This window comes from Apteryx rowi, unplaced genomic scaffold (genome assembly GCF_003343035.1).
Source record: "Apteryx rowi isolate R43461 unplaced genomic scaffold, aptRow1 scaffold_792, whole genome shotgun sequence".
Classification (NCBI taxonomy): domain Eukaryota; kingdom Metazoa; phylum Chordata; class Aves; order Apterygiformes; family Apterygidae; genus Apteryx; species Apteryx rowi.
The window spans coordinates 52,488-79,978 of record NW_020451085.1 but is presented as its reverse complement, the minus strand read 5'-3'; the positions used below and the strand labels follow the sequence as shown (position 1 = coordinate 79,978).

The window sequence follows — 27,491 nt, the reverse complement described above, 5'->3', positions numbered from 1 at the left end:
AGACTTTGTTCTTCTTCACGATCTGTAAGAAAAAAGGAGGGGAATGGGGAGAAATGATTCTAGCTCATTAAAATAGACAAAGTCTGTCAGTTGTCTGTCTGACAGTGTTAAGCTCTGTGGCAGCAAAGCACTTAAGCACAGGCTTAACTTTCATCATGTGAATAGTCTCTTTCTGGCAGTGTTCACATGCTAATTACATATTGCTTAAATGCTGTGACCTCAGTTTTGTGCCAGAGAGCCTTGTGAGAGTTGAAAGATTTGCCTGAAGAGTCAATCCCCCACTCAGAAATACATTCTTTCAGGAGTAAGCACATATGCAAAATCGTCCTCTCTCTTTTTCTTATTTTCTTTCCTTTTAGTCCATGGAGTTTACTGTATTTTCTGTGATAAGGCATTAGCATAGTTGCTATACAGTGAATCTAGCACTAAATTACTTCTAATATATCACTGGTATGTGGAAGTAATCCCATTCCTATTTACTTTGCTCATTTTAAAGGTAATGTAATTACATGTTATTGATACATCATACAGTTTTTCAAGGAAGGCATGGTCTAAAGAGAAACTGAAATACCAGTCTTGTCATGAGTTCTAGTACATTTCTATAAATTATTTATATCAATATTTTCCCAAAGATCTCCATTATGGTTAGTCAAGAATAAAGCTTCTCTCATAGTTTTAGACTTTCCACTATTTCCCTTAGTTTTGAAGTACTTTTTATTGCACTTTCCTTCATGTTTGCCAAACTGTTCACCACAATAAAAACTTCAGACCTAACCCATAAGCACCACGGCCTTAACATTATCTTCTACATAAATGATCATATTACTCTTAATCTTACTCATTAAACCTTATCTCTTGTCTTCTCTGAATTTTGCACTGGATCATAGTCTTTGTATTTCTAAGACACTATCATAATTCTTTAAATTGCTCTCTGACATGTTTCTCCTCTTCTTGCATTAATTCAAATTGTTATCATTCAGATCTAATTTTTTTCCTTACCTTTTGGATTACTATTTCATACAGCAGTTTTAAAAAAAGTCTTTTCCGACCTTTTCCATCCATTTTGCTTTGCTTCAACCCTTATTTGCTATACTGTTATCTTATCAAGAAACTTATGTTACTGGGCCCCCCACCCAGTCTTCTTATAAGAGAAAGTGGAAGAGCCAATAGAGACAGAATGATTCAGAGAAGAAATAGGAGCTGAAAGTGGGAGGTAGGAAGCTGAATTTTTTGGCTTGTTAAAAATAGGGGTTTTCCAAAAAAAAATTTTAAGCCGCACTGCATTCTGGAGAAGAGAAGAGCAAAACGAAACAAAACTGTGGAAGTGAATTGTTATTCTTTCGTTGCTGAGTTCTGTGAGGTGCAGCAATCCAAAGTACAGGGTGCTTATTATGCGTTAATTGTACATGGCGATGAGAGACGCACACAGTGCCAAGTCCAAAAGTATATATTACTATCAGCACCTTGAACACTGTAATGATCTCTGGATGACAACAGTGTAACAAGATAGTACTGTGGTAGATTAACTGTATTAATAGAGAGAATTTTGTCACAGCTGTTTTTTAGCTTGTGTCTGGGTTTAGTTTTCTCCTCCAGTCGTACTGTTTCTATCTCGTAATCAGAGGGCAGCTGTTCAAAATAAAATAGGAAGGAGCTCTGAATGGGCTGCAAATATAATTGTTTATTTTTCCCCCATTATTTCACACAAAGCTTTGGAACTAAAGCCAATTTGTGTTCTTTATATGAATAAATTATATGTCTGTGTTTCTTTCATTAATTTCTTGCCTTTTATGGCACTGCAAGATTGTCACACCTTTCTGCAACTGCTGCTGCTGCTTTTCTTAGATGGGCCTTACTGAGCCTCGGTGTTATCAGATGACTAATGTTGGGCCGCCTCAGAAAGGGAATTGCCTTTTACTAAGCAGCTCAGTGTCCCTGCTTTCCCCTGTTTTCTTTTACTTTGCAAGCAATTTTGAGAACCCAAGTCCCAGTTTCATTTATAACCTTTTCCACCTAGCAGCCAARTGCGATTATGCTTGCTGCAGCTTCAGCTACCTGTTTGTCATAATTTTGGCCCATGTCCTGTGTTTAATTGCTTCTAGTAYGGGAAACAACATTAATGTTTCTACTGTTAAACAACTCATCCAAATTAAAAAACATGGTGTTAGCAATCTGTTAAGACCACTAAGTTTAAACAGAAATCTCTTCTGTTAGAAATGAAAATAAAGAACTAAGCAGGAAAGCAGAGATGACCATGTCTAGTCCTGCTTTTTCTGAAGTCCATGGGAGTTTTGCCATCAGTTTTAGTAAAGCAGATTCAGGATCCTGCATGCTGTGTTCTTGGGTGCTTGTTGCTTAATGTAAAGTTTAATGCACTTGGATAAAACTTCAGCTAATTAGATTGTGTAATGGTTTTAGACATGAGTTAGCAACATCAGAGCAACATAATTTTGCTTTTATAGTCCTAAGTATCTTTAGTTACTAAACTGAGTAAAATGAAATGGGCAAAGTATTAGGCTTTTGCATTCTTTGTATAATACTTCAAATGTATTCATTATGAAATAATAATCTATTCTTATTATAAATGAACACCTGTGATGTGTTTCTTGGTTTCTACTGCTGAGGTTTTAGGAACAACTTGAAATTGGCCCCCCTCTACTCCCTTTGACTTCAACTTCAGTATTATTGAACACAGTAAAGGACAACTTTGACCAGTGCTGAGAAATACTTTAAAATGCCATCCTGTATGTATTATGTGTAATATTTATGCTTGGAACTTTGGTAAACRAAGAGCCTAAGAGAAATCCTCAGGTTTCTCCACAGTGCCCTGCTGGCACCTTCTATCCATGACCTGTAAAGAAAGCCTTCATCACAGTAGTCAGAATTCAAGAATTCCTCCTGAATTACTGAAGAATTCTCCTGATGAAGCTATCTAGTCTTGATCCRGCTTCCACTGACTTCCTTTGAATCTTTCCACCAACTTTAATTGGATTTGATACAGGCCTGACATTGTCAGATGCCATTTTTAGCAAAGTGATGGATTGCTTTTTTCAGGGAGAAAAGGGACTTTCTCTGTAGCTTTGTAACATAGTTCTAGTGTAAACAAAAGCTCATTTCGCCTAAGATCAACTGTTGAAACATTAGGTATTCCAGCCCTTTTTCTTTTGACTTTCTACTACATTTCCTTTCTAGTCCCTAGTAAAGAATACCAATATATTCATACCAAATTGTTGCATTTTAATAAATGCTTTCTATTGAAAAGCAGCAGCTGTTTGTTAATTCCTGCACCAGTTCTCCAAGGAAGAACAAGGCCCAGAGAAACAAACACAGGAACAGAGAAATAATCATCCTACATTGCAGTGGTATTCTGATACAGTGACCATTAACTTGAGAGGAAGGCTTAGGTTGCTCTTATTCTTAATAGTGTAAAAAATTGCTGCAATTTTTAGTTTATGTCCTGAAGTCTCAAATTTTATATCCTTTCTATAATATCTTCTTCTGAGAGAAGAACCTCTCCATACTTTGCATTTCTTTGAATATGTCTGTTATACCCAGTCTTACTTTTCTGCTCTCTATTCTGGACATTTTAATGTTATCACAGTCGAAGTCACCTTAAAAAAAAGTTTCTCCACAACTGACATTTTTGTGGAATGCTTCTAACTTCCCTATATTTCTGCTGTAGTTTTTGATGATAGGGTGACAAGAATTGAGTATAGTATACCTGGGGAAAGTGCTTTTGCAGATTCCATTGCAGATTTAAGTATTTCTTAGATTTCATCAGCAGACTTCTTGCATTTCTTTCTGTCTCATTCTGCATATTTTCTAGTGTTTTGTCTACAGTTTGGAATACATCCTTCACTGAGTAACTTATGTTATGGTCAGCTGTTTTTTTGGCAGTCCTGTTAATGTGCAGAACTCAGCAGTGTTTACGAGTAATTGAGTATGTGGGCCTGCCTTGCTGCCAGCCTAAAGTATATGCACCAGCCCCACTTATCTTTAAAGCCAACACAGCAGAAAGATTTGTAAAGAATTTAGCACTGACATGTAAAATAAAGTTTTAAAAGTATGCCTGGGTAGTTAGAAACCAAAACTGCAGTGACTTTCAGTTGAAATTTAGATTCATTGAGCACTTAGGTGCTCATTATTCTTTATTCTCATTATACTTTAAATCAATTAACATCAACAAAGAAACAAATTAATAGTGATTTGTTGGCGACCACAATAATTCAGTATCACTTCAACCTGTCTAGTACAATTAAAATGAGAGGAGAAATATGCATTAATAATTTTCAACCATGTATCTTTGAGTTTGTACTACACGCTTCATATGGTTCGTTGTTAGTCATTGCTTCAGGATCCTTGCGCAGTGTAGCTGTTAGACCACAGCCCATGTGTAGGCACACTGTCCTAGAATAGCTCCTGAGTCACCCCGCCAGAGCAGAATGAAGGCTTTGTGATACAAGTAAGGGCAGCCAAGACGCCCCCACCTTCTTTTATGCCTCTGATTAGGATGCAGCTTTGCTAAACTGCTCTCTCTGAACCCGCTTAGCTCAGCTCACTAGGACAAAGTGAGACAGACAGTGATCTTCCCCTTCTTTCCTACTTGCTTCAGCTCTGCCCATTTCTGTCAAAGAGAAGAGAGGCATAAATATTTGCCTTCATTTTTTATACCTACACCAAGTCTGTTTTCTTATATTGATGGCCATAATAGTAGTACAAGTAACCATAGATGATATAACCTGCCATTAGCTTTAATTGATTATTCCTGCAAGAATTTATCTGCTTTTATACAATGCACAATAAAAGATGTAAGGTTGGATGTAGTAAATGCAGTGACACAAACACAGCATGTCAATAATGCCATTTATGTGAGTGTAGGCCTACTGTTTCACAAATTGAGAATTTCATGCTTCATTGTTGAAATGTTTTCTTTCTGGGAGCTGAGTGTGATAAAGATGGAAGGAAACACTCAGCTTCATATTGCATCAACTGTCAAGTTAAAAGGTATTTATTGTTTACTGCAGGAAGCTAGCATGAGTCATTCTGAAAAGTTTATACTAATTGCAGTTTTCATCATAATATGCAACAGGTTCTTATTACACAGCATACCTGATATGTGCTCCAAGAGTTTCTCAGAAAACAGATAATATAAAGGTTTAACAGATGATTTTAGTAGTGATTCATAATTGGTACTTTTCCCTATAATTGTTCAGGCTACCTGTAACCAGTTCTACCTCATCTACCATTATCCCCTCTGTTCTGTTGCTGTTTTCCCTCTGCACAGTTATGGGTACTAAATATCATTTTGCTTAGTTGGGAATACTTCAGTAAGCAGCATAGTAGTATTCAGCAACCGTCCCTTATGACTTCTGCTTTGCAGCCAAAGTGCTGAGGTAGGGAGTGGCACCAGTATATTAAGTTTTCCTCTTCTAAAGTAAATGGAATAGATGAATGAAGCCAGAATCTTTTAGGAAAGATGGTTAAATGCCAGGAGACTCTGGGGCTGAAGTATTGGAGGGCTGAAGGAATTGGCAATCTCATAGGCAATTTTCATGCTTCTGCTAAAAATAAATGCCATAATAAACTTTTGCCTCGTAATATATCTGAGGTATATACCAAAAGCCTGTTAATRTACATCCACCCTACTGAGGTTATTGCCATGTATTAAACATTCCATGGAGACCAAAGGAATGTTAGGAGAAACTTAGTGTATCGGAGAGCAGAGCAGGAGTGATCTTGCCAGGGGTATTTGGAATTTCTCTGCTGAAATAGATCCATTGGAAAAAAAAACAAGCCAAGMCAGCAGGTAACTTGTAGCCACATTTTTATCTTCTTCAGCAATATGTGAAAAATAAAACAGGAGATACTGGAAGGAAAAAGGAAAAGGTACTGATGTTCAAAAAAAAAACACCAACCCAATGACTGCATACATTCCTTTACTTTCGGGTCACATCTGCAACAGATGTGTGGAATACTTAGTTTACATTCTTGGATTTGTTATGAGGTTTGGGCTTTGTGTGTTTTTTTCATAGACTGAGAGGTTGTTTTCTAATGTTATTTTCTGTTTTAATGCCATTTCATTTATGAAAACACTTCAGAAATGTTGGTTGGAGATACTCACTTTCAAAATGATGTCTGACATCAAGAGGGTTAAATCTGCCATCTGACAGCAACATCTGCACAATAAGCTGTAGTTTTATCTTGTGCCAGACTAGGCACCTCCAAAAAGTCTAGTTCTGAGCTGTCATCTTGGAGATGGCTTTCTAGAAGATTTTTGGAAATGAAGCCCTGGTCTGTCTAGGAAGGGGTACCTCAAAGCCCTGCCAGCTCTCTCTAATACAATGCCCCTACAGACTTTTTCTTCTGCTCTTCTTCTTCAGGTAGGCAGCAAGACCCTTTAGCTCACTCCTGTTGTCTCCCATTGGGGAGTCCGGGTGAAAGCGGCTTTGTTCAGTGTTTTCCCTCACCATATGTATGCTGGCAGTGCCACCGTTTTGCAGGCTGCCAGGAACTGCTCATGCACTAGGAAGGACTGTCTTTATTCAGACTGCCTGGTATCCAAGGGCAATGCTAAGATGAAGGCAGCCCAAAGGAGGCTTTACTTTTTTCTTTTTTCCACATTTTGGCTTCCATGGAGATCCAATGTTCCATGCTTCAGTGGCGTGACCTCCTACTAATAAGAGCCAAGCAATGCTCTTGGGTACCGACAAATTCTCTTCTCCAACATGTGTTTTCTGTGCCCCAGGAGGAAATTTTTGAGCCTTCCACTCTGGGCTTCTTTCCTGTGTCCTGCTAGAACTGCTTTTCTGTTCATTATTTCCCTTCCAGAAAAGCTGTGTTTTAGGAGAAGGGTGGGGACTGTTTTATTTCTCTCACAGGAAGGAGACTTAGGCACTTTGTACTACTCTTATGCCCAAGAAAGTAGCAGCGAGCTACAGCACAAAACAGCTATTACTGCTCAAATTTGTATTACTCATCCGAGCAGCCAGACTTTCCTAATTAGGATTAAAACTTTCAGAAGTGTGTCAGAGTGGTTTACACTTCATCAAACTTTAGACATCTAAACGTTAGGCATCTGTTCTTAGCCAATCTTATAGGCTTCCTCTGTAGTCAGTGGAGAGAGAGACCCTCYGAAGGATAACTTGTCCCATCCTGACCAGTTTGGTGAAGTGAGATGAATCAGCTTTTAAGTTCCTAAGCCATTAGAGACCAGATTTTGGCATTAGACACTACAGAGACTATTTTTTGCTTTCATCTTTTAATATCTTTTAAAATATAAAACCTAAATCTTTTGAAAGAATTTCTTAGCTCTTTTGATGAGCTACCTTTGTAACAGTAATTAGGGGACGAAATTTCCCAACAGTACTTTCCCATCAGGGTCCTGGATATACAAGAACAATAATTTACAGGTAAGGAACAACATTGTCTTGGTGACACTGTTCCACCCTGGGAAAACCAGGGTTTGTCAAATATTTTTATTTCCACACATTTGGGCTTTCCTGTTCTGACTCAAACACTCCGATAATTTTCCTTGCAGTTTTGGGGTTTTGGCTCTTCTGGTTTATAATTCTACTAACAACATCAATTTAGAAGAGCAAGACATCCGCCAGAAGCTCATAAATAATAATGGGACCATAGCAGATGGATTTAGGCTTCATACTGTGGATGTTGATCCAGTAGGTAAGTAATTTTCAGCTTTGTTATGCTATAGATTTTTTTCCCTTGTCCTAAAATAAGCATCGTGTATGTTAAAATAACAATGCATTTCCGAACRGTGTGGCTAATCCATATTTTAAATTGTTATTTTAAGCCTTATTGTTCCATTGACCTCAGAGAACCATCCTCAAGATATCTCTTTTACCACAAATATAGTTATCCAGATTGCTTCAGTCAGTGTTGGGCTGTATGGTTCAAAGAAGTTGGGACAGTTCTTTTGGGACAGATAGTTTGAGAATAAAGAAGCACGATACACCACCAGAGCTGTAATGAGACATTTTGGACCTGAAACGCACCTCGCCCACTCCTCAGCCCTGTTTGTTTGGGCTCCTTCCAACTGCTGGTCTTAATCAGTCTCCTTTCAGTCGTCAAATGTCCCCCATCCTTTCCCATTCAATCCTCTGCCAGTCAGAGATTGCCCTTCCCTGGGGGGAGGAGGTTGGTCCTGCAAGTGGATGCAGGGTGGACGTTCAGTCCTTTTCCCTGAGCAGCAGCAGTATATTTTGCCCCCGTAGTGCACCTCTCCTTTACTGCACAGCTCTACAGATAACATCCAAGCATTTCATTTGAAGAGAACAGTGTGCTGCAGAATGGTTGAAGAACTGAGAATGGGCAGATGAAGAAATTCAGAGTTAATTCTGATATATTACTATTTTTTTACAGAAAAATGTTTAGCTGAAGAAAACCCTCCAAACTATTTTTGGCCAGATACCAGACCCACTGTGACCAACTTTACATTTTGCCATGGGAGCTCAGTTCAGATTGCATCAAGAACTTGGTAAGTGTTCAAATCCCTGAGAAGCCGAGAGCTGCCTAATGGCTTTGCTGCAGCTTTCAGGTTATATAGTTAAACTGCATCCACCATAATGGATGCCATTAGTATTATATTTAAGGAAGATGATTTCTGTACTGTGATTCAGGAGCAGAAACAAAAAGCACAAAAGATTATGTGTGTACTATAAAGGTATGTAAATTACTAGTAATTAAAAAAAGCTGTTACCACTTCTGTAGGGTATGTTGAGGCCCCCAAATAATACATGGTCAAAGTGACTATAAAAATAGCACCTTCTCACAGAACAAATCTGCTCTCTTCAAATCATGATGTTTATGTAATTTCAAAACCGAAGTTTCACATCTGCTGCTACTACAAAATCATAACAGATGCAAGAATGAGCTGGATTGGACTTGTATACAAAATTCTCAATTCTGTGAAGATGATATGTGCATTTGTTTAATCCATAACCTCTCATCTAGTTAAAGAAAAGTCAAAGAAATCTTACGAAATGAGTATTTTGGCAGTGGTCAGTCATAACTGAAGGTAGGGATAATCTTATGCTTAAAGTTATATGGTTTCAAGGTTTAGGATAAATTTTCCCTAATATAGTCTTTCTTTGTGAACATCCACAAATATTTTAAGCACTGTATCTCTATTTACCATTTGTAAAAAGGGAATATTATTACTTCCTGTGATACATTACTAAAACAATAAGGCTTTGATCTCCTTTGAGTACCTTGAACATGACTATGATGCAATACTAATTAATCTGTTCAGTATTTAAATTAATCACCATTAATTGTAATATAGTAGTCTTATCCACCCACATTGCATCTGGAATGTGTTTGGAGAAGACCAGCTATCTTACTTTCTGCAAACAGTATGGCAACATGGATATGAATCAGCTTTGAGGTTCTGTGCCAAACAGGAAGGCAGCCAGCATTATATTTAACTAACTCACTTCCTCAGCCTGTTAATCTTGTACAAGAACTGTTACATTCTGATTGACCAACTTTTGTTGTAAAGTACGTAGTGCAAGGGTCAAATTGTTTTTATGTCAGAGCCTCAGAGTAATTACAAATTAAGGCTCCTGGCCTCTGCTGCCCCAGGATTGCTTATCTTTATTGCTCATTTGTGGTCTACACAATGCCATTGATTGTCCATGTGCAGTACTTCTCATCAAAAATTATTGTATACTGCATTGTGCTATGCTTTCCTTGCCTCTGCCTCCATCAGCTTTAGCTAATACAGAGCACAGGTGTGGCATGTTTTGTCTGAGACAGGAGAAGGCTGTCCTAATGGACTCTGCTAGCCCTGTGCTTCCCAAAGTAAAAGGTTGCTTATTAGTGTGCTGTTATAATAAAGGTGCTATGTTCATCACTTGAGCAATAACTTCATTCTGTCGTGTGTTTAGTGAAGTGGTAACCATTCTCCATCCTGCCTTTGCCTCTGTGATCAGCATGATTGTCCTCAGAGAAAAGTGAGGAAAAAGTGTGTCTAATATTGGAGCCATATCTAGATACTTTGCTTTTGTCGGGCTTTAGAGAAAGCATTTTGAAAAAATTACTTTTTATGTCTACCCCTCACCTTGGATCTGGATCTGATGGTGGTCTGCTGAGGTTTTCACATGTAGCATAAATTTATGTCTCCMTATACCTCCTGTACATGTTCTGAGAGCTACTACTGTTTCCTGTGGACTTGATCAAAGCCCTTTATATCAAAGAGAAATTTTAGAAATAGCATCTGATTAGGCCACATTAGGGATGTGATAGTTTTTATTGAAACTTGGGTCTTTCTTGAAACACAAGGCCAGAATTTCCACTGATGCAATTCATCAAATTACTACAGGAATTAGCTGATAATTCATCAGAAAGAACTGGGGTTTCTCATCACTGTCACTGAATTGATCGCATATTTCCGCTGTCAAGCATACATTGTTCATTTTAGTTGAAAGGTCATGTTGCTAGGTAAATTGTAAATTGAGAATAGCGTATCACTGTAATATCTACAAAAGAATTATGAGACATTTATATTATTTTGCTATTACAGTTCATGTGTATTTTGTTATTTTTCCACTTTAGCTATTTGGGTCTGCAGAATTATACATCATACTGGGGCCARCCCGATCTGAGAAATTGCACAGGTGGGTACATTGCTATTCATCTTTGGCTAAAAGAATAGTCTTGTAGACTTTGGTTACTAATTACTCTAAGGAAGGAAGTTACACTAAGGAAGAATATCTTCCTCTCTTATGCTAAGTTGTTTAAAATCTTTTTAAAAAACCAGGGCAAAGTAAATATTTAAATTCTGGGGAAGTGCACCAAATTGAATCCAGCCCACCCATTACACTCTCTGGATATGAGTTAATGAAATCAATCAAACTCTTCATGTAATTTAAGCAAGAATGGGGGCAGGTGATAGCTTGCATCAATTTGATACTCAGTCAAGCCAAATTTTTAACTGTTTCCAGTGTTTGTTGATGTTAGTGGAAAGATTTCCACTGTCTTCCCTAGGCTTATGCTCAGACTTTTCAGACTTATTCTCAGTTTAAAAAATGCTGCTTGAATTCATTCTGACCTTAAAGGAATAATAAAATAATAGACATCAATTTTTTGGCCACTTCTGCAGTGCTGGAGTCTCCCACATCTTTCTCTATAGTCAGTGGGGAGAATGAGACTCTAGGGTAATTCAGAGTACCTACAGTAAGTTCCTGTTCTGAACTGTTTTCTAGAGAAGCCTCTTTTTCTTTGCTGATTATACAGGGATCATAGGTAATCTGGCTACCTAACTTGGTTGATTATGCTGGATACTTACAGTCAGGCTATATGAAAACATCTTTTGGTACAGAATGAACGTAGTTTCTTTAAATGTAGCAAAAGCTACATTAGAAAACACAGCATTAAAGAACACAACCCGTTTCAAACTAAAGAAGGTCGATCTTCTTTCAGAATCTTATTTGTGAATAGCCAGTAACGTCTCGAATATTTTGAGATTGTATGATGTTAGTATTTGCATTAGTTTTCCATCCAGGTGACACCAAACATATAATTTATATATAATTTACACTAATATTTTGCCATTGGACACAATATCAAACTTTCCTTACCAGGAAAATTCTTCTCATGAAATTTGCTTCTGTGTTGCAATTGCCAACCCTCTGAACAGGAGTATAGTCCTCTGATGGTACAGGAATCATTCACAGTGGCATCAGACTTCCTGCCCAAAGCTTTAAAGAGTGAATATTTTGTCAGTAATAGTGACCTAGGGACCCCTTTTTCACTTCAAGAATGAAAGAGAAGCTGCTTTTCCCAATGAAAAGTGGAGGATAGGATAAGGAGAAAAAAGAGAGAAAATATGCTTTTTATTCCTCACTTCTCCTTTTTTATTTCAAAAACCATTTTAATAATTATTCTGATTTACAAACTCATATGAAATTAAGGAAAAGAAAGACACGATCAGTGAGAACAGCATATAAGATTGAACAGGTTCTGTATACTTTTTCATAAAATTATAAATCTGATAAAATAATAAACCCTAATGTTCCTTGCGAGTTCCATAGAACAYGCTCTAGCTTTCAACAATGAGTAAAAAAATTTCTGAATTATTTCAGGATTAATATGCATTATTTTCTCTTTTTGTTCCTGTTATGTGTACACTCACAGAAAATGCAGCTGATATTGCCAATCAGCTTTTGAATCTCACTGGTGAAGGGCAGCAACTAACTTCAGACAAAGTAAATGATGTTGTCCAGAAGCTCAAAAAAATTGTGAATGATGAAAAAATTGATGAATCTCTGGGTTCTACTGTGGTGACAATTTTTTCCAATATTCTAACAAGTTCAGACAGTGTTTTGGCCGCATCATCTTCAGAGTAAGTATCTCTGCACTTGAGAAATGCTATTGAGAACAACCTGTTTCACTGTCTGTTAAGAAATAAATTCATACTTCCATATATAGACAAACAATTGCAATAAAGCAAACTTTTCTGATTTCCATCAAAAAGAATTTGATGAGATGAACAAAAGATTCTTCTTCAGTTATATCAAAACTAAAATTAATGTGCATGACAAAGGTAAATTATTTTGATGTAGAAGAAGTTTCCTGATAAATGACACACCATAAATTTAAGTATCATTGGAAGATTGTTTCACAGCCTTTGATATGAAGTCAGGTATTTTCTGTCAATCAAAACCTTTTGTTTTCAACAGAGGTACCTAAATTTACAGTATGACAATCTCCTTGTGAATACACAAGTGAGTGACAGAAAGACAGTCAGTAATAAGAAAATGATCTTAGAAATGGAGAACATGCGATGCCATAGTTTTTTTCTTCTGTACTGAATTTTTAGAATAATTTTTTTTCTGTTTTTAGAGCTCTAAAAACTATTGATGCCTTGGCTCTAAAGATCCAGTTCACTGGACCATCCATGAGCATTTCAACACGAAACCTTGCACTTGGAGTGTCTTCTATAAACTCAACTTCATTCAAAGGTTCTTCTTTTAGTGTCAGTCCACAGAATAATGCATCTGATTTTCAGGTACAGAATGAAGATTGTATTTGAATGTGAAATGCGTCTGGTGTTCAAGGTGTATTTCCTGTGGGTACTATAAAGCCACTTAGAACTCCCATTACTCCCCCTACTACTCTATTCGCTTTTTCCTGCAGTCATCCAAACATATCAATGTAATATTTCCTTGAGTAGCCGGAAACCCAGATGAACCCATGTGTTCCATACAGATGAAAAATATTTTGCTTATAGATCCAGAACTGACTTTATTTTTTTCATTGTTTTGGGTTAATGAAAAGGAAAAAATAACCCTTAAGAGTCTTCTGTACACTATCGCAACTCCACTGATGAGTTTCAGTTTGAGAATAAGACAGCTAAATATAGGTATTTACATATAGATTTCTACAGATACAGTAGGCGTTTGAGCTTGCAGTATTGTTTAGACACCTACTGCCAACGGACACCTAAGGCTGATCCGGTTGTCCACACGTGGGCTCATAGTGCTGTTTGGGATGGCCTATGATGTTCAAGACATTCACATAGGACTGACTGATCAAATCAGACAAACAAAAAATATAGTAAAGACAGATCACTCAAAGTGCAGAATGGTTTCTAGTGTGACAGTATTGAGACAGGATGCTGTATTTAAGATACTTATCATCACAACACCATTTGAGGCTCAAAATTATATGTCACAAATGAGGAAAAATCTTTCACAAGTGGAGAAACAAGGACAAGGTATACACAAAGCCATATCTAGAAACTATTTAGACATTTGAGAAGCAGATGAACATCTATTGGGATTTTCTTAAGCTCCTGTGGAAATCAGTGGCAGTGAGGTACCTAGACTTTTAAAAACAAATTTATTATATATGTGTGTGTATATGTGTGTGTGTATATATATACACATGCACACACATATATGTATATATGTATATATAGGTATATGTGTATATGTAAATATTTGTTATAGTGTTCATAGTTATATAAAAAGCCTATGGCAGAGAAAATGTAATCTCAATCTCCTAGGTGTTTAATCTAGGTTAAATTTAGGTTACCCTTCAAATATAGTGAGACTTACTTGGAGAAACATATAAAAAAGATGAAGCATAAAAGTCAAAAAATATACTATCTGTTGGACCAGAGAAACCAAATCTGAATTTACACATGGAACAGTTGTGGATAACAGCTAAAGTCTAGTCACTAGAGTATGAGCATCTAATGAAACCAAATTCACTGCTACTGTGAGTTGGCAAGACAGGAATCCTAATAGATGGATCATCATTTTATAAAGTGCCATGTACTGTAGAAATCAAAAACAGTAAAAAAGACTATTAGAAAAACTAATAGTAATCTAAAAGGCTACAAGCTTTTTACATGCAGTCTATATAGACTTTGGATCAAATCTCAAATGCTGGTTTGAATAGGTATAAATGAATTTAATGTAATCAGGTTTTAATGCATTTATTTTCATAGAAGYTCTAGCCAAAATTTCTCTGAATCAACTGTATTAGAAATGTTTGATGACTGTAAATATACTTTTCTTTTGTTTTGTTTAACTCTCATATTAATGAAGCTTGATAGCCGATTGTTTGTCCTCCAGATTTCATCCTGTGTTTGTGGAAAGAGGAAAGGAAAAATTCTGAAATTAGATTTGCGATGTTCTACATGTATAATAAGAATTACCATCTGTGGCTTGAGGACATCCAGGAATTTTCTTGCCCTGGAATCATTTACTATAGCACTGTCTAAATAATCATAAAATCCAAACTCCATCGAATTATTTTTAATGTTCCTGTTGGAACATGAGTTTGTTCTCAGGCTTTTACGTTTCCAACAGCTGATTGAGAATTCTTAGCATCCTCTCCACCAGAAATGTCTGCAACAGCTGTGATCACAGCTTATATTTTCCATGCCTATCAGGAAAGATGTTTGCTATCCCTGCTGGAGGGAGATTCCCTTGTGAAAGCCCAAGCTGTTCACCAGTGATGTGATGATCTATCCCAGGCTCATCAGGGAGCCTTAAACTCTATGTCAGAATGTTTTATTTCCTTTTTTTTTCTTTTCTTAAAGTAGATATCAAGCAAATGTATCCATGGCAGTTTGGAAAGATTCTATTTTAGTCCCCTGTGTCTTTATGTTTCTTGCCAAACCTTTGACTAAGTTAGTTTTTGGTGATTCATATTATTAAATTGTTCCTGTAATGTATCCATACTTCTTTATAGAAGCCTCTTTCATTCTATTTGCAGACAATACCTAATGGGATGTCTTTATCACATGCATGCTTTCTGATTAATGTGGCAGAATTATCCTTTGAAAACCTGTTTTCAAGTGCTTTTAGCCCTGTTAGGAGATACCTGTGAACCATATCTTACGAGTTTCCAAGGATACCTGTTACTCACAGTAAATCAATAAAAACGTGGAATTTAAATAAATTCACTCATGACTTGTAACTTCCTATTAGTTAACGGTGCATTAGTGTCATATGTCTGATCATGAAAGGCACAAATACTTGAACCAGTTACCCCTAGAGAAGTTAGGAGTGTGAGTTTCCACATCTCATAGTAAAATTCTTTAACACTTTTACTATACAGCAAACATGATGTGGCTTACTCCCCTTTCTTTGGTGGATAAGGTGATACACCCTGAATTCACCTTGCTATAGGAGCATGTAGTCATAGAACTGCTGTGTGGTAGACAATGAAATACGAGTTTGCAACCTCGTTTCTTTCCTGCTGTCTTGTTATGTTACTGTGCCATATTTGACATGTTGCCTGTATTGGTTAACCTTATACTGATGACAAAAAGTATCCTTTTTTCTGCTGCATAGCACAAAATATTAGAGCAGTGACTCTAATTGTTATTTTTAAGTCTCCCTTCTGTAATATAGAAACCAGAAAACCTGATAAGAGCTTAATAAATCTTTATAAGGAACAAGAACAGTGTTTAGCAAGCATCATTGTTACTGTCTGTTAGTTAATACAAAGACTTATCCCAGAAGGAATTAAGTTAGCTACTCTTTTTTATATATGGATTATACATAAGCTGCCAAATAGAAACATTTTGGTGGTCTCATAACAAAATAGCACATTTAAAAACCATAGAATGAAAAACATACAGTAATTCTATAGCTATGTGAGACATTTACTGTAACAATGTCTACATTGTGCACTCTAGTTTCATGCAGAAGTAAGTCCACCGTAGCCACCTCTGGAACGGGAGCACCACAAGCAAATATGGCCTGCACCAGCTAATAGGGGCACCACTGTGGTTGCACTGTTTCCAGGAGCTCAGCTGGTACTGCCACATAGGCAGAGCAGTTCATTAAGCAATAGCTGAGCTTTCTGCCTGGCCCTGTGTCACACCACATAGACAAGCCTCATGAAATCTTAAATCTTAATAAAAAAAAGTGTACGTGTGTGAATGAGGGAGAAATCAAAGCATTTGATCCATTTTATCCCTCTGATTTTGTCTGTGGATTAGAAGTGCCTAAAGATGAATGGCTCATATGTCTTTTATGACAAGTTAAATATAACTTGTGCTTCATGTGTGGAATCCACCACAAAATCAATTCCTGTTAATGACATTATGCTCTGTGGAGGTCCAATATGTCAAAGTTTTTATCCTACAAAGAAAGAAGTGTCATGTGCCACTTGTGGGGGAAAAAAAACCCTAAATTCTTTACACTAGAAATCTACTCTTATTGAGTGCATTGCTTTGCATAGATGCTTACAGGGATTACAGATTTACAGTTTTAGAAAGAAGCTAGTTGTTTGGGTGTGGTTTTTTTTGCTTTAGTGATTACAAAATGCATGCATTGCGTAGCAACAAAGGAGCTAGAAAATGAGCAAGATTCAACACAAATGCAATATGAGGGCAAGTGGCTACTTTGCTTAAAGAAAACGTTACCAAAGCATTACACAAAGCAAATGAGTGTAGGATCCTAGAAGTTTTCTATGCAGTCAGTGGAAAGAAGAAGGAACTATTAGAAGGAAGTGGAGAATGCTGAAGTCAAATGTCAAGTAATATGACATGCCCCCACAGAATTGGATGTGCTGGAGAARTGATGTGTCCATGGATCATGTGTGCAGATCAAATAATACAACTCAAGAAAGAAAGATTCAAAGCATATCTTTCTTTGCTTACCATTGTTTAGTATGAGGAAAAGTGTCCTGAAAGTTATTCAAAGTTATTGACTGCAATTATTATGGCAAATCATCAGTATAGCAGTGAAGGAGTCATTTTTTTTCATCTTCAACTTTTCTGTAGGAGAAGCCTTGTCTCCTGCTGGGGGGAAAGGGAACCTCCTAAGCCTTTCTTTTATTACATCAGTTTTCAGGTACAGGTCATATTAGTGTGATGATTCTAGTCCCATGTGTAGATTTCCCTGCAGAAAGGTCTGAACTCAGTTGTGGTCAATGAATGGTTTGCTTTTTGTTTTGAACATTTTCTTTTCTTTTGTTGTTTTTATTTAACAGATAGATTTTGACAAGGATCCAACAAATGCCTTTGCTTCTGTTGTTCTGCCATCAAGTTTACTGAAGAATTTAAGTCAAGATGAGTTTGAAGTTATATCCAGGGCTCAATTTACTTTTTTCAATAAAAATGGTCTTTTCCAGGTAAATATGAATGTGCTCGAAGTAATTTCAGTTAGGGTGAATCAAAGGCAGCTGCTAAACTATCTTGTAGTGTAAACTTTTTGCAGCATCCCATCAGTTATAGGAATGAAATGGTAGCAAATGTAGACGTTAGGAATAGCATCATGAATTCAGAGTGACAAAATAGCTGTCATGCCCAAGTTGTATTACAGTCAGATAATTGATCACAAATTCCTGTCACATGCAGGGTAAACTTATGCCTAGAGTAATCAAGGGAAAACTGGATCCCAGATGATTATAATCAGAGTAAATTAGCAAGGCTTCTTAAAGGCCCTATCTTATATTGATGTACATTGATAGAGGGCCTTGATGTTCAGTGGAGCCAGGTTCTTTCTCAGCTGGAAATTTGGCCTATAAAACGGCTAAATGGTCTTTCTTTCTCTTTTCCTTAAAACCGTTGATTAACGCTCGTGCCCAATGGACCACTTACATTCAGTTTAAAACTCTGGGCTGATGGTCATCAGCCAGAGAATATTTATTTCTACATGTACTATTCTTCTTTTCATTCATATGTGGTCCTGCAAGCACGCTACATTTAATAATGTCTGGATGTTTCTATAGACAGCATGGTTATGGAATAAAGGCAACAACATTCGTACCTGAAAACTGAAAGAATCTAAGTAGATTATTTTTTTCTCATTTAGGTCCCATTGTATGGTAATTGTAAATTGTTCCAGAATGATATATGCCAAAAAAGTTAGAAAGAGTTTAACAGCTTATAGAAATACAAACAAGAAACACACCTATACTAAAAAATTAGTTCATTGAGAAGAAAGCCATTTCATAATGAACTGTAGGCTGAGCCTCAAAAAATTTGAGTTTGTTTTCCCATTAGTATTTCAAGTGACCTTTGGCTCTTGTGCATCCGCAAAACTCTGTAGTATTGTGTTGTCCCTGTATTATCGTTTTTATTGGCAGTGTATCCAGATTTTTCAGATAGTCTAGGCAAGAAAATACCCATGACCCTGACTTGCCTTCTGAAATACACCCTGAAGTATCTTTAACTGTTTAAAATAGCAGTCATTTTAAGCTCACTTTTAAGAAAAACAAGATGAATACGTTTAATAAAGAAACTCCAAAAATACAGAAGTAGGCTTGTCATAATGGTACAAAATCATATAAAGTCAAAACATGCAGTCCTATTAATATTCCATTAAAATTGTTGTCAGGAGGTCTTGCCACTAACCAGATAGGTATCTTCATTTTCTTTTCTTTTGTTTTTATATTTTAGATTTTGGTGTACAGTTCAAATTGCAAGTATTGTAAGCTAATAAAAGCACATGACTGTTCATAACAGATCTTGTAAAACTGATCTGTATGTGCTTCTCACATGTGTCCTTCAATGGTACTAGAATGTGTTTCTAAGTATACTTGGTAAGTCAGTGAAAGGTAAAGCAATAAAATCTGCAGCTAAAATTCCTCACAATTTTATTCTTATTTTTCAAATTGTTCATGAGTGACATTTTCAACCAAATTAATTAAATATGTGCAACCTCACATTTTCCATTTTCCATTACTTACTATAAAACAGAAAAAGTAACTTGTGACCAGTCATCTCAAATCTAAATGTAGAAGACTCTTTATTCATATAACTCATTTCAGCAGAAGTGCAGCACAAGACAGCATAAATAATGAACAGTAAATTTTTCAGTCCATCTAAAAATGTTGTTAATGGTTTAGTAAACATATCAATTGTTTTTAGATAATCGTGGTTTGTATTATCTCTGCTCTCATCAGGAATTCTAGATTGATAATGTTCAAGAAGAGAAAGAAATGTACACAAAAAGTTCTTCAGCATTTTAATCTACTTTACGCTAATATTTCTGTTTCAGCATACTGCTATTGTAAGCCTGTTTTAATGTAGATATCACTATTAGAATAGTAACAGCATGTCATCTATTCTGAAATACCTCAGTTGTGCTTTATTCCTAATAATAAAAATATCATTGTTTGTGCTGTTTAATTAATTGCCATTTTGTGAAGCGAATTCCAAATATTATTCAGTGGTTGCTGATCAGATTGCTAACTAAAGTGGTAGCTTATGTCAAAGAATTGTATCTTCCTATTAAATTAAACTGAAGTATAAAATAAAGTGATCCACATGCCATTTCAAATCCAATAACTTTATCCACTAGTGTAAAAGTGTTTCAGGAATATACTTTATTCTGCTTGAAATTTAAAAATTCCCAGTGCTATTAGCTGTGTTTCATATAAGCATTCACTATAACAGTGAGACCTCATACCTAACAGCGTTGGGATTTTTTTAATTGCAACTGAGAGAATGCTTGTGAGTTTTATCCTGCCATTCATTAAAATGTGATGATGACATTACTTAAAAGACAAATTGATTTAAGCTATTCAGGGTGGGATTCATCTCACCAAATGTATGCGTTCACTGTAGATAACTACACCTGAACTGTTCTCTGTAAGCTACCTTCAAAGCCAGTTAATGGMGGGGAATGGAGCCTGTTAAGGCACAATGCATCTCATCCTAGTGTAGGAGGAGAGTAGGAGTAGGGTGAAGTTCCCCAGACAGAGGAGTGTAGCAACACCTGAGACACAGAGCAGTGTTGCCTGATGTGACAGTGAGCCTATAAGAGACCAGTGATCTTCTGGAGCAGCAGCTGGAGACCAGGCAGGATAACCTAAAACCTGTAAAATGGACACTTATATTTAGGCAACCACATTCCACCTACATGTRTAAAATAGGTCAGATGAATTATGCCCCAAAAGTGTATGTTTCTTTTCATTGACTATGTTAAGAAACCCTACTTCAGGTGTAGACAACTACTTTTTGCGTGTCTAAAGTTAGGTCAGAAGAATACCACCCTTATCTTCAGTTTTGAGCTCATGAAAATAACGTGCTAATATCATAGATGGGAATTGTAATGACTGTCTACACTAGTCAACGTTTCTGTCATTAACTGTGACTTCATCATAGCTTTACTTTGTACATCTGCGTATTTTAGTGGCTAAAAACTTCCCCCTAACTTTAGCTGAGTGCAGCCTTATAGCTAAATAAGCAATGCCATCTGTATTTAGTTTTAATGCACACATTATTTCGATTCCTTTCTAAGGACAAGCAGGAAAAAGATATCAAATTGCCTTCATAAAGAGACTGTCTGATGTTTATTCCTAGTTTTTATTATTTGGTGGAGACAGGGCCCATTGAAACCCATAGAAATCTATCCAAAGGCTTTCAGGGGCTTTGGGTCAGACACTGAAAGTTAAATGGTAACCAAGACGTTTTCTCTTGTTGAATACTTAAGAACTGGCTAGGAAACTGCATTTTTCTTCCTTGTTAATTTTCAAGTTTTTAGGAAACTGTTTCACAAACTTCAGTATACTCTGAAATACTGTGTTTGAAAACTCTTGGATATGGTCCTTAGGAAATGAAATATTTTTCTCAGTATAACCAGAATTTGATGACTGAAAATATTATGTTTCTCATGAGTGATGGGATCTCATAAGCCCACCACTGAGCAGATATCCAATATTTTCTCAAACTGACCAAACTCCTGGACTGAAAGGAGTTGGGGATTTCAGGAGTTCAGGAGCCCAGTTTTTTGAGGAGATGTGGGTGACAGCAGATTTTGACCTGCAGCAGGCAGTGTCCTGGAAGTCCAAACGTTCCAGCTCCCACAAGGTCAACCAGGCAGATAACTAAGCAGGTTTCAGTGGAAGTTCATCAAAAGGGAGTCACATTTACAAAATACTTCCACTTTAATAGATCAGCAATTTCCAAGGAAAACATGCTTCTTTGGAAAATTTTCAACCTGATGCTTTTTCACTGGTTAGGAATGGCATCGCTCAGTGACATCAGTCTTCTATTTACATTTCCACCGATTAAGACCTTGTAGAAGGTATTATCTCCTACAGTATGTAACATTGCTTTGAATTTGTTTATTACTTCTTGGTCATTCATTTTAAGATGGAAAATAATTTAGCAGCTATACACAGAGAACAGGTTATTCTCCAAAAACTTCCCATCTAGAAAAAAGAATAGCTTTGACAGTAAAACAAGAAAGCTAGCTCATTCTTGCTTAGGAAAATGAGCTAATTAGATCATGGCTTATTATCTGGTACATTGTTTCAGTTATAATTCTGGTGGAATCAAACAAAGTGATTAAAAGGGAAATTTTTGCCTTATAATCTCTCTCTATAATTGTTCTTGTATATGTTTATGACAATAAGGGAAATAGGGGAAGTTCCATGAGGCAAACCTGTAATTTGATCTTATAAACAGCATATTCATATATTGGGTGATCAAAAGTGTAAAAACCTGAAAGCTTTTATTCTGGCACACGACAAAACTGTTTACTCTGGCTTTTAGGTTCTGTGCTGTGTCAGCATTTATTATATTTTTCTAATTCTTTCAAAGGATCCAGAAACTCCTGCCAACTTGACCAGTTTTGTGGTGGCATGCAGTATTGGAAACATAACAATTCAGGACCTTCAGGATTATGTGAAGATTACAATTAAGCATACCAAAGTTCAGGTAAGAAGAGAATGATTATTCAGAGAAACAGAAATACAGATTATGTGTTATAAAGGCTGAACATAAAGTCTTGTTATCTGGATGGATTTTGAGTAATAATACAAATGCAAACGGAAATAATATTTCTAAAACAAAAGCAGGCAAGTAAAACCTAAAAATAAATAATATTTCCCATCCTCTCATTCTCACTCTTTTCAGGATTTAACATTTATCTGAAAGACCATTAATTATGCCACTTTGAGGCAATTTCTATGCCAACAGCCATAGATAAAACCATAGTTCATGACCAGTGACATTATTTTTTACACTGGAACTTCAGAATGACTTAAATTCTTTGATCAAACATGAATTGCTTTGTTAATAGTTCCTCAAGGTATTTTGTTTTTATGTGGTTTCCTGCAAAGGAAGAATGGACGGAATCACATTTTTAAAAGATGACTAGAATTAATTCAGGAAAATAGAAGCCCAAATGAAGCCTTTTGGCATATTCTATTTCAGTGAAACAATCATTCAAGTGTCAGCTTGACTCTGTTCTCAGATATGTTGCTCAGTAGCTACTCCAAAAGAGACACTAGAGATTTATAAAATAACATGTTAGATGTGATATCTAAGTAAAACTTTCATGGAATAAGAAACTGGCTCATTAACCTTGAGATGTTTTTTTCACATTTCAATTAACTTTACCTTACTTTTTTTTATAAAGATTATTTCAAGGTCAGGCAAACAGTTCAGCATGCTTTTGCTTAGTTTCAAGGCCAGTTGCCTAGAKTATTACTGATATTTAGACCCTGTAAAGACATTATACTCATGAATAACTTCAGTGAGACCATAAAACTAATTCAACAGTCTTAGTACGTGGAAAAGGAGCAGTGCAGAGGAACAGTGCTGTATGTTTTAAGATCTTCTGGGCAGAGTTGTCTTTCTAGAAGAGTAAGATCTAGTTTGAAACTAGAAGAAATTTGAACAATCCAAGTAATATTTATTCTTCTGCTCATTAAGTGAAAGCATACATAGTGAAACATCTGCTGTAGACATTTATGTTGACAAGATTTATCTCTGAAGAGGTATAAAAAGTTTACTTTTGCATGTGTTCATAGGAAGATCCTAAGCCTACCTGTGTGTTCTGGGATATGAACAAAAATGGTAAGTTAAAAAATACTGTCATTTCTTTTCTAGGGCAATAAAGGTGTCTATGTTTTAAAATCAGTCACAGTCTTGGCCCTTCTTGCATCTGCATCAGTCCTTGCAAAATTGGATGAAATCATTAGACTGTATCATTTCTTCTGGATAATAATGTCTCTTGTAACAGCAGATGTTAAATATTCTTTCTAAAAATTTTACATGTGAGTTTGCATAACRTTTTGAATTTGTAAATAAAGTTTCTCAAATTTCCTGTATCTGATAGCTGTTTTTCACTGATCTTTCTGTATGTGCAAGTCAAATAGTAATGCTAATGAGAGATATGAATGGTTTTCAACCATCCTTTTAACTGGCCATTTTAAAAATACGGGGTTATTTAATTGTGAAATTGTGCCTCTTCCAAATCTTAAGTTGGTTTTGCTTCCATAGAAGGTCAGTAACTACATTACACAAATTTCATTTAGATAAAAACTCAACATCCACCTTGTAACTGGACGCAGTTTGCGTGATAAGGTCCTATATGGAGATACACGTTAACATGGCAGCATTTTAGCCTATTCTCGGTTGATATTACCTAACCTACGTGTAACGTAACACTCATTCTTTACATAGGTAAAACCATTCTCTGGGATGATTTTCCAGTGCCACCTTCTGTTTTATAGATCACTACTGAGTAATAGAGACCTTACTTCTCCTTACCAGGAAACAGAGAGAGAGTGAAAACGTAACTATCTTTAGCAGTAGGATCTGAGGTGGAGGGGATTAGTAAAGGGAGTCTTGCAAGAAATAAAATTTACCATCTGAAGTAGTCCTGCAAAAAATAAAATTTACCATCTGAAGTTGTAGTTGAAGGCTGGAACTTCAGAGGGAAGAACTAAGGAGAATGCAGAAGGATACAAAAAGAGCAAAAGCTAGTTAGGAAGCTAAACTTGAGAAGAACATCAAAGCAGAAGGACACAAGGAGAAGTCTATTCTCAGTGGCTGCTTGAGTTGGAGAAAGTTTTAAGTGGTTTTGGAATGTCTTCACATTCTTTTGAGAGAGTCTATCTTGAATTTGAGGTAAAGTTACAGGGTCAGTCAGATAATTTGCTGGATTTTGCCTGGAGTTGAGCAAACACGTTTTTAAGAATTCTGAGAACATGAACTATTTCACAAAATCAGTTCAGATTTTAGCAGGAGAAAATGAAAGGAGAAGTAATGGGAAATACAAAATTTACTTTTTTACATTTACTTTTTTAAAATACAGTCTTGCCACTTATAATTTCAAAATGGCCTTTTTGGGTAGGGAGGGTAGGGGGATAATTTATTTCATAGTTTTTTAAGGCCAGAAAGGCTAATCAAGATTATCCACTCTGGCCCTCTGCATTACACAGTACAGAGAAGAAGGACGGGACCCTCTACTCATGGCCCATAAATGCTTTCATATATGGCCTGAGGATATATGAGTAGGAGGGAGACAGGTGCAGACATCACATCAGTGTGGTGAAGGCAAGTTCTAAAACCATGTTATTGCTGGGTAAAACTAAGGTGTGTCTTAATGTGTAATCTGCATATTAAGTCTTATTCATCCCTAATTAATCAAAAAAAAAATCCTACCTTTATTATAGACCTCCATTTATTGCTTCTGCTTAATAGGCCATAAATTGGAACACTTGCCTGGTGGAATTTTCTGCAAAAACTAAGAAATCTGATACTTGCTACTTTTCTGATTATTTTTAATATTCACTGATTCAATCTGAGAAAGCATTTCTCCATTTGCAAGAAATGAATTTAGAAATCTGTTCAAGAGATGGTGATACGAGTTTGTTGGAAAGTGTGGTTTCTCTGGTTTCATTTCTGTAGGTGGTAATGGTGGTTGGAACCCTGCGGGCTGCAAGGTGCAAACAGAATCCAATGAGAATGAGACGATTTGCTTATGCAACCACCTCACACACTTCGGGGTCCTAATGGTAAGCAAACTCTCACTTTTCAGTAAGTTTGTCTTTTCTAAGAACCACAATGTAGTTTTTGTCTTGGATCAAGACAACTATCTTCATTCATTTTTGTTACTTGGGTTATTCATTTTGCACTTGTTTTATAATAATAATTCATTTTATCCATTATTTTCATAAAGATATCTTTTCATAACAAAATGTCTAATGATAAGGATTCAGGAATGAGATGATGAAGAAAATTAGTAATGAAAAGGAAGTGTATTATTATTATGTCCTCTACAAGTGGCTAAGTGTTACAAAATAAAAATTAAAATGTGCCCACAACAGTATTCCAAATTTTGAAAATTACTGTACCGTGAAAGACCTTGGGTTGAAACATCTGAGTGATGCCACAATAAAAATAATATGTTATCCTATCCAACTTCAAAGCTGGGACATGTCTGTGTCAAAAAGAATGTCAGAATCAGGGACTGTAAAACCAAGGCCCAGTACTAACTCTTCCGCTACTGAAACAGAAAAAAATTGATCCTAATGAGTCCTAAGGTGGAGCAGGTCTCTATCATTTTCTTTAAAAATGTAATCCAACAAAATGTCATGCAGTTTTGACCCCTCAGAATTGGAGGATGTGACCAGATTTTCATGCATTAAGCTGCAGAGAAAGGCATGGACAAAGAATGTAGCAGAGAGGGGAAAAAATCAAAAGGAAAAGGGCAAATATCCTGTAACTTTTTGTAAGGGATCTCAGACCTGATCAATGAGAAGAGAAACTGACCTTAAAAATATTGTGAGGGTGTGAACAGAGATTAGAAAAGGTTGCAGAAGAGAGGGAGTGTTCAGTTTATAAAGGAAACTAGTGCAAGGAAGAGACTGAAAGATTTGTGGTGAAAGAGAAACAGGGCTGGGTAGAGTTGAAATTGCAAGGTCAGGAAAGTGTGAAGGTATTAGCAGAAAAAAAATAGAAGAAATGGATTTTTTTTTTTAGAGAAAAAGGTGACAATGTTGCAGAACAAAAATATAGAGCTTCATATTGTCAGGGGGAAGAAGAACAGTAGAGAAAAATATGTCCTACTGTCAAGCAAAACTGCTAATGGGGATGAAAAGCCAAGGCAAGGGAGCACAGTAATTCCATTTCATCCTGAGATTCAAGGGGATAAATCACCCCTTGCAAATTCAGGTTGCAAATCTGACAAGATTTATATTTATTTAATGCCAAAAAGTATAAAGAAATATGTTCTTTTGCAAAATTTGTAAAAATTTATTTGCTGCTTTCTTTTAAATGGCATTAATCAGGGTTGTCTTGCCGTACAGGGCTTCTCTTGGAAAAAATCTGCCTATTGAGGGCTGCTGCAGAACTTATATGATATTTACGATAGCTTAAGGCTATCAGAGCCTTAAGCAAAGTCTCCAAACTGGATGGCTGAGATAGGTAGGGCTTAGCATATTGGGGAGATAGGAGAAGGTACTATATAGAGCACTTCAGCCTCAGTAGTGTAATTCCTCCAGCAGTCAGATGTCTACAGAAATTTGCATATCTGAAATATTTTTGAAAGAAAAAAATCCCAACAGGAAAAAAATGGAATATTGCAATCTTTTCTTAAAATCTGGTGACTTTTCAAAACCTTCTTTAGGTTCCCAAATGCAACAGTCATGTTCAGTAATAGGCTGAACTGTGGCTTTCAGTCTGACATGAACAGTCTTTGACTTCTAAAACAAACCTGCAGAAAAGATGTTTGCTCCTAATGAAAGTATATATTTTTGATTTAACTTCTTGTAGTGGCAATTTAGTAATAAAGAAAAATACCTACAAATATTTTAAATACTAAAGATAAAATGAGGGAAACAAGAAAATCTGTACCTGGCATAGGACTTACTGCACAAGGGAGCCACATACTCAGACTTTTTCAGCTTTGGTCTTCCAAAGCCTTGCTGCTTTCTTCACAGCATGCTTAGATGTAAATATGAAAAAGTCCTGAGTTTTTTGTCTTTTTGCAGCCTAAATTGTGTTCTTCTTTCAATTTTCATCCTCAACAGGAAAAAAAAGGGCTTTCTTTAGGGTATATTCAATGAGTCCCTTCTCTTCCCCTGAATGCTTTTGTTGCATTAGGAAATAAGGCAGAAGTTTTCTGAAATTGGGCTGCATTCCAGTAGATTTTTACACAGTTTTGACCTTCTAATTGCTTTTCCATTTTAATAATCTTTTCTGACTTTAATTTAGATATTAAATGACTTTCAGATAACATTCTCTTGATGTATATGAACTGTCT

General features: G+C 36.2%; 1 protein-coding gene across 1 annotated transcript in view; it reads left to right on the top strand.

Moving 5' to 3' along the window:
• The window catches only part of ADGRG6 (adhesion G protein-coupled receptor G6), a 113,592-nt gene that overhangs the window by 65,802 nt on the left and 20,299 nt on the right, over positions 1-27,491 (top strand). Inside the window, exons 9-17 of the mRNA XM_026088877.1 lie at positions 7,538-7,680; positions 8,380-8,494; positions 10,573-10,634; positions 12,154-12,361; positions 12,862-13,027; positions 17,476-17,616; positions 22,037-22,153; positions 23,251-23,296; positions 25,136-25,242. Coding sequence (XP_025944662.1) covers positions 7,538-7,680; positions 8,380-8,494; positions 10,573-10,634; positions 12,154-12,361; positions 12,862-13,027; positions 17,476-17,616; positions 22,037-22,153; positions 23,251-23,296; positions 25,136-25,242 — 1,105 coding nt within the window. The remainder of the gene's footprint in view (positions 1-7,537; positions 7,681-8,379; positions 8,495-10,572; positions 10,635-12,153; positions 12,362-12,861; positions 13,028-17,475; positions 17,617-22,036; positions 22,154-23,250; positions 23,297-25,135; positions 25,243-27,491) is intronic.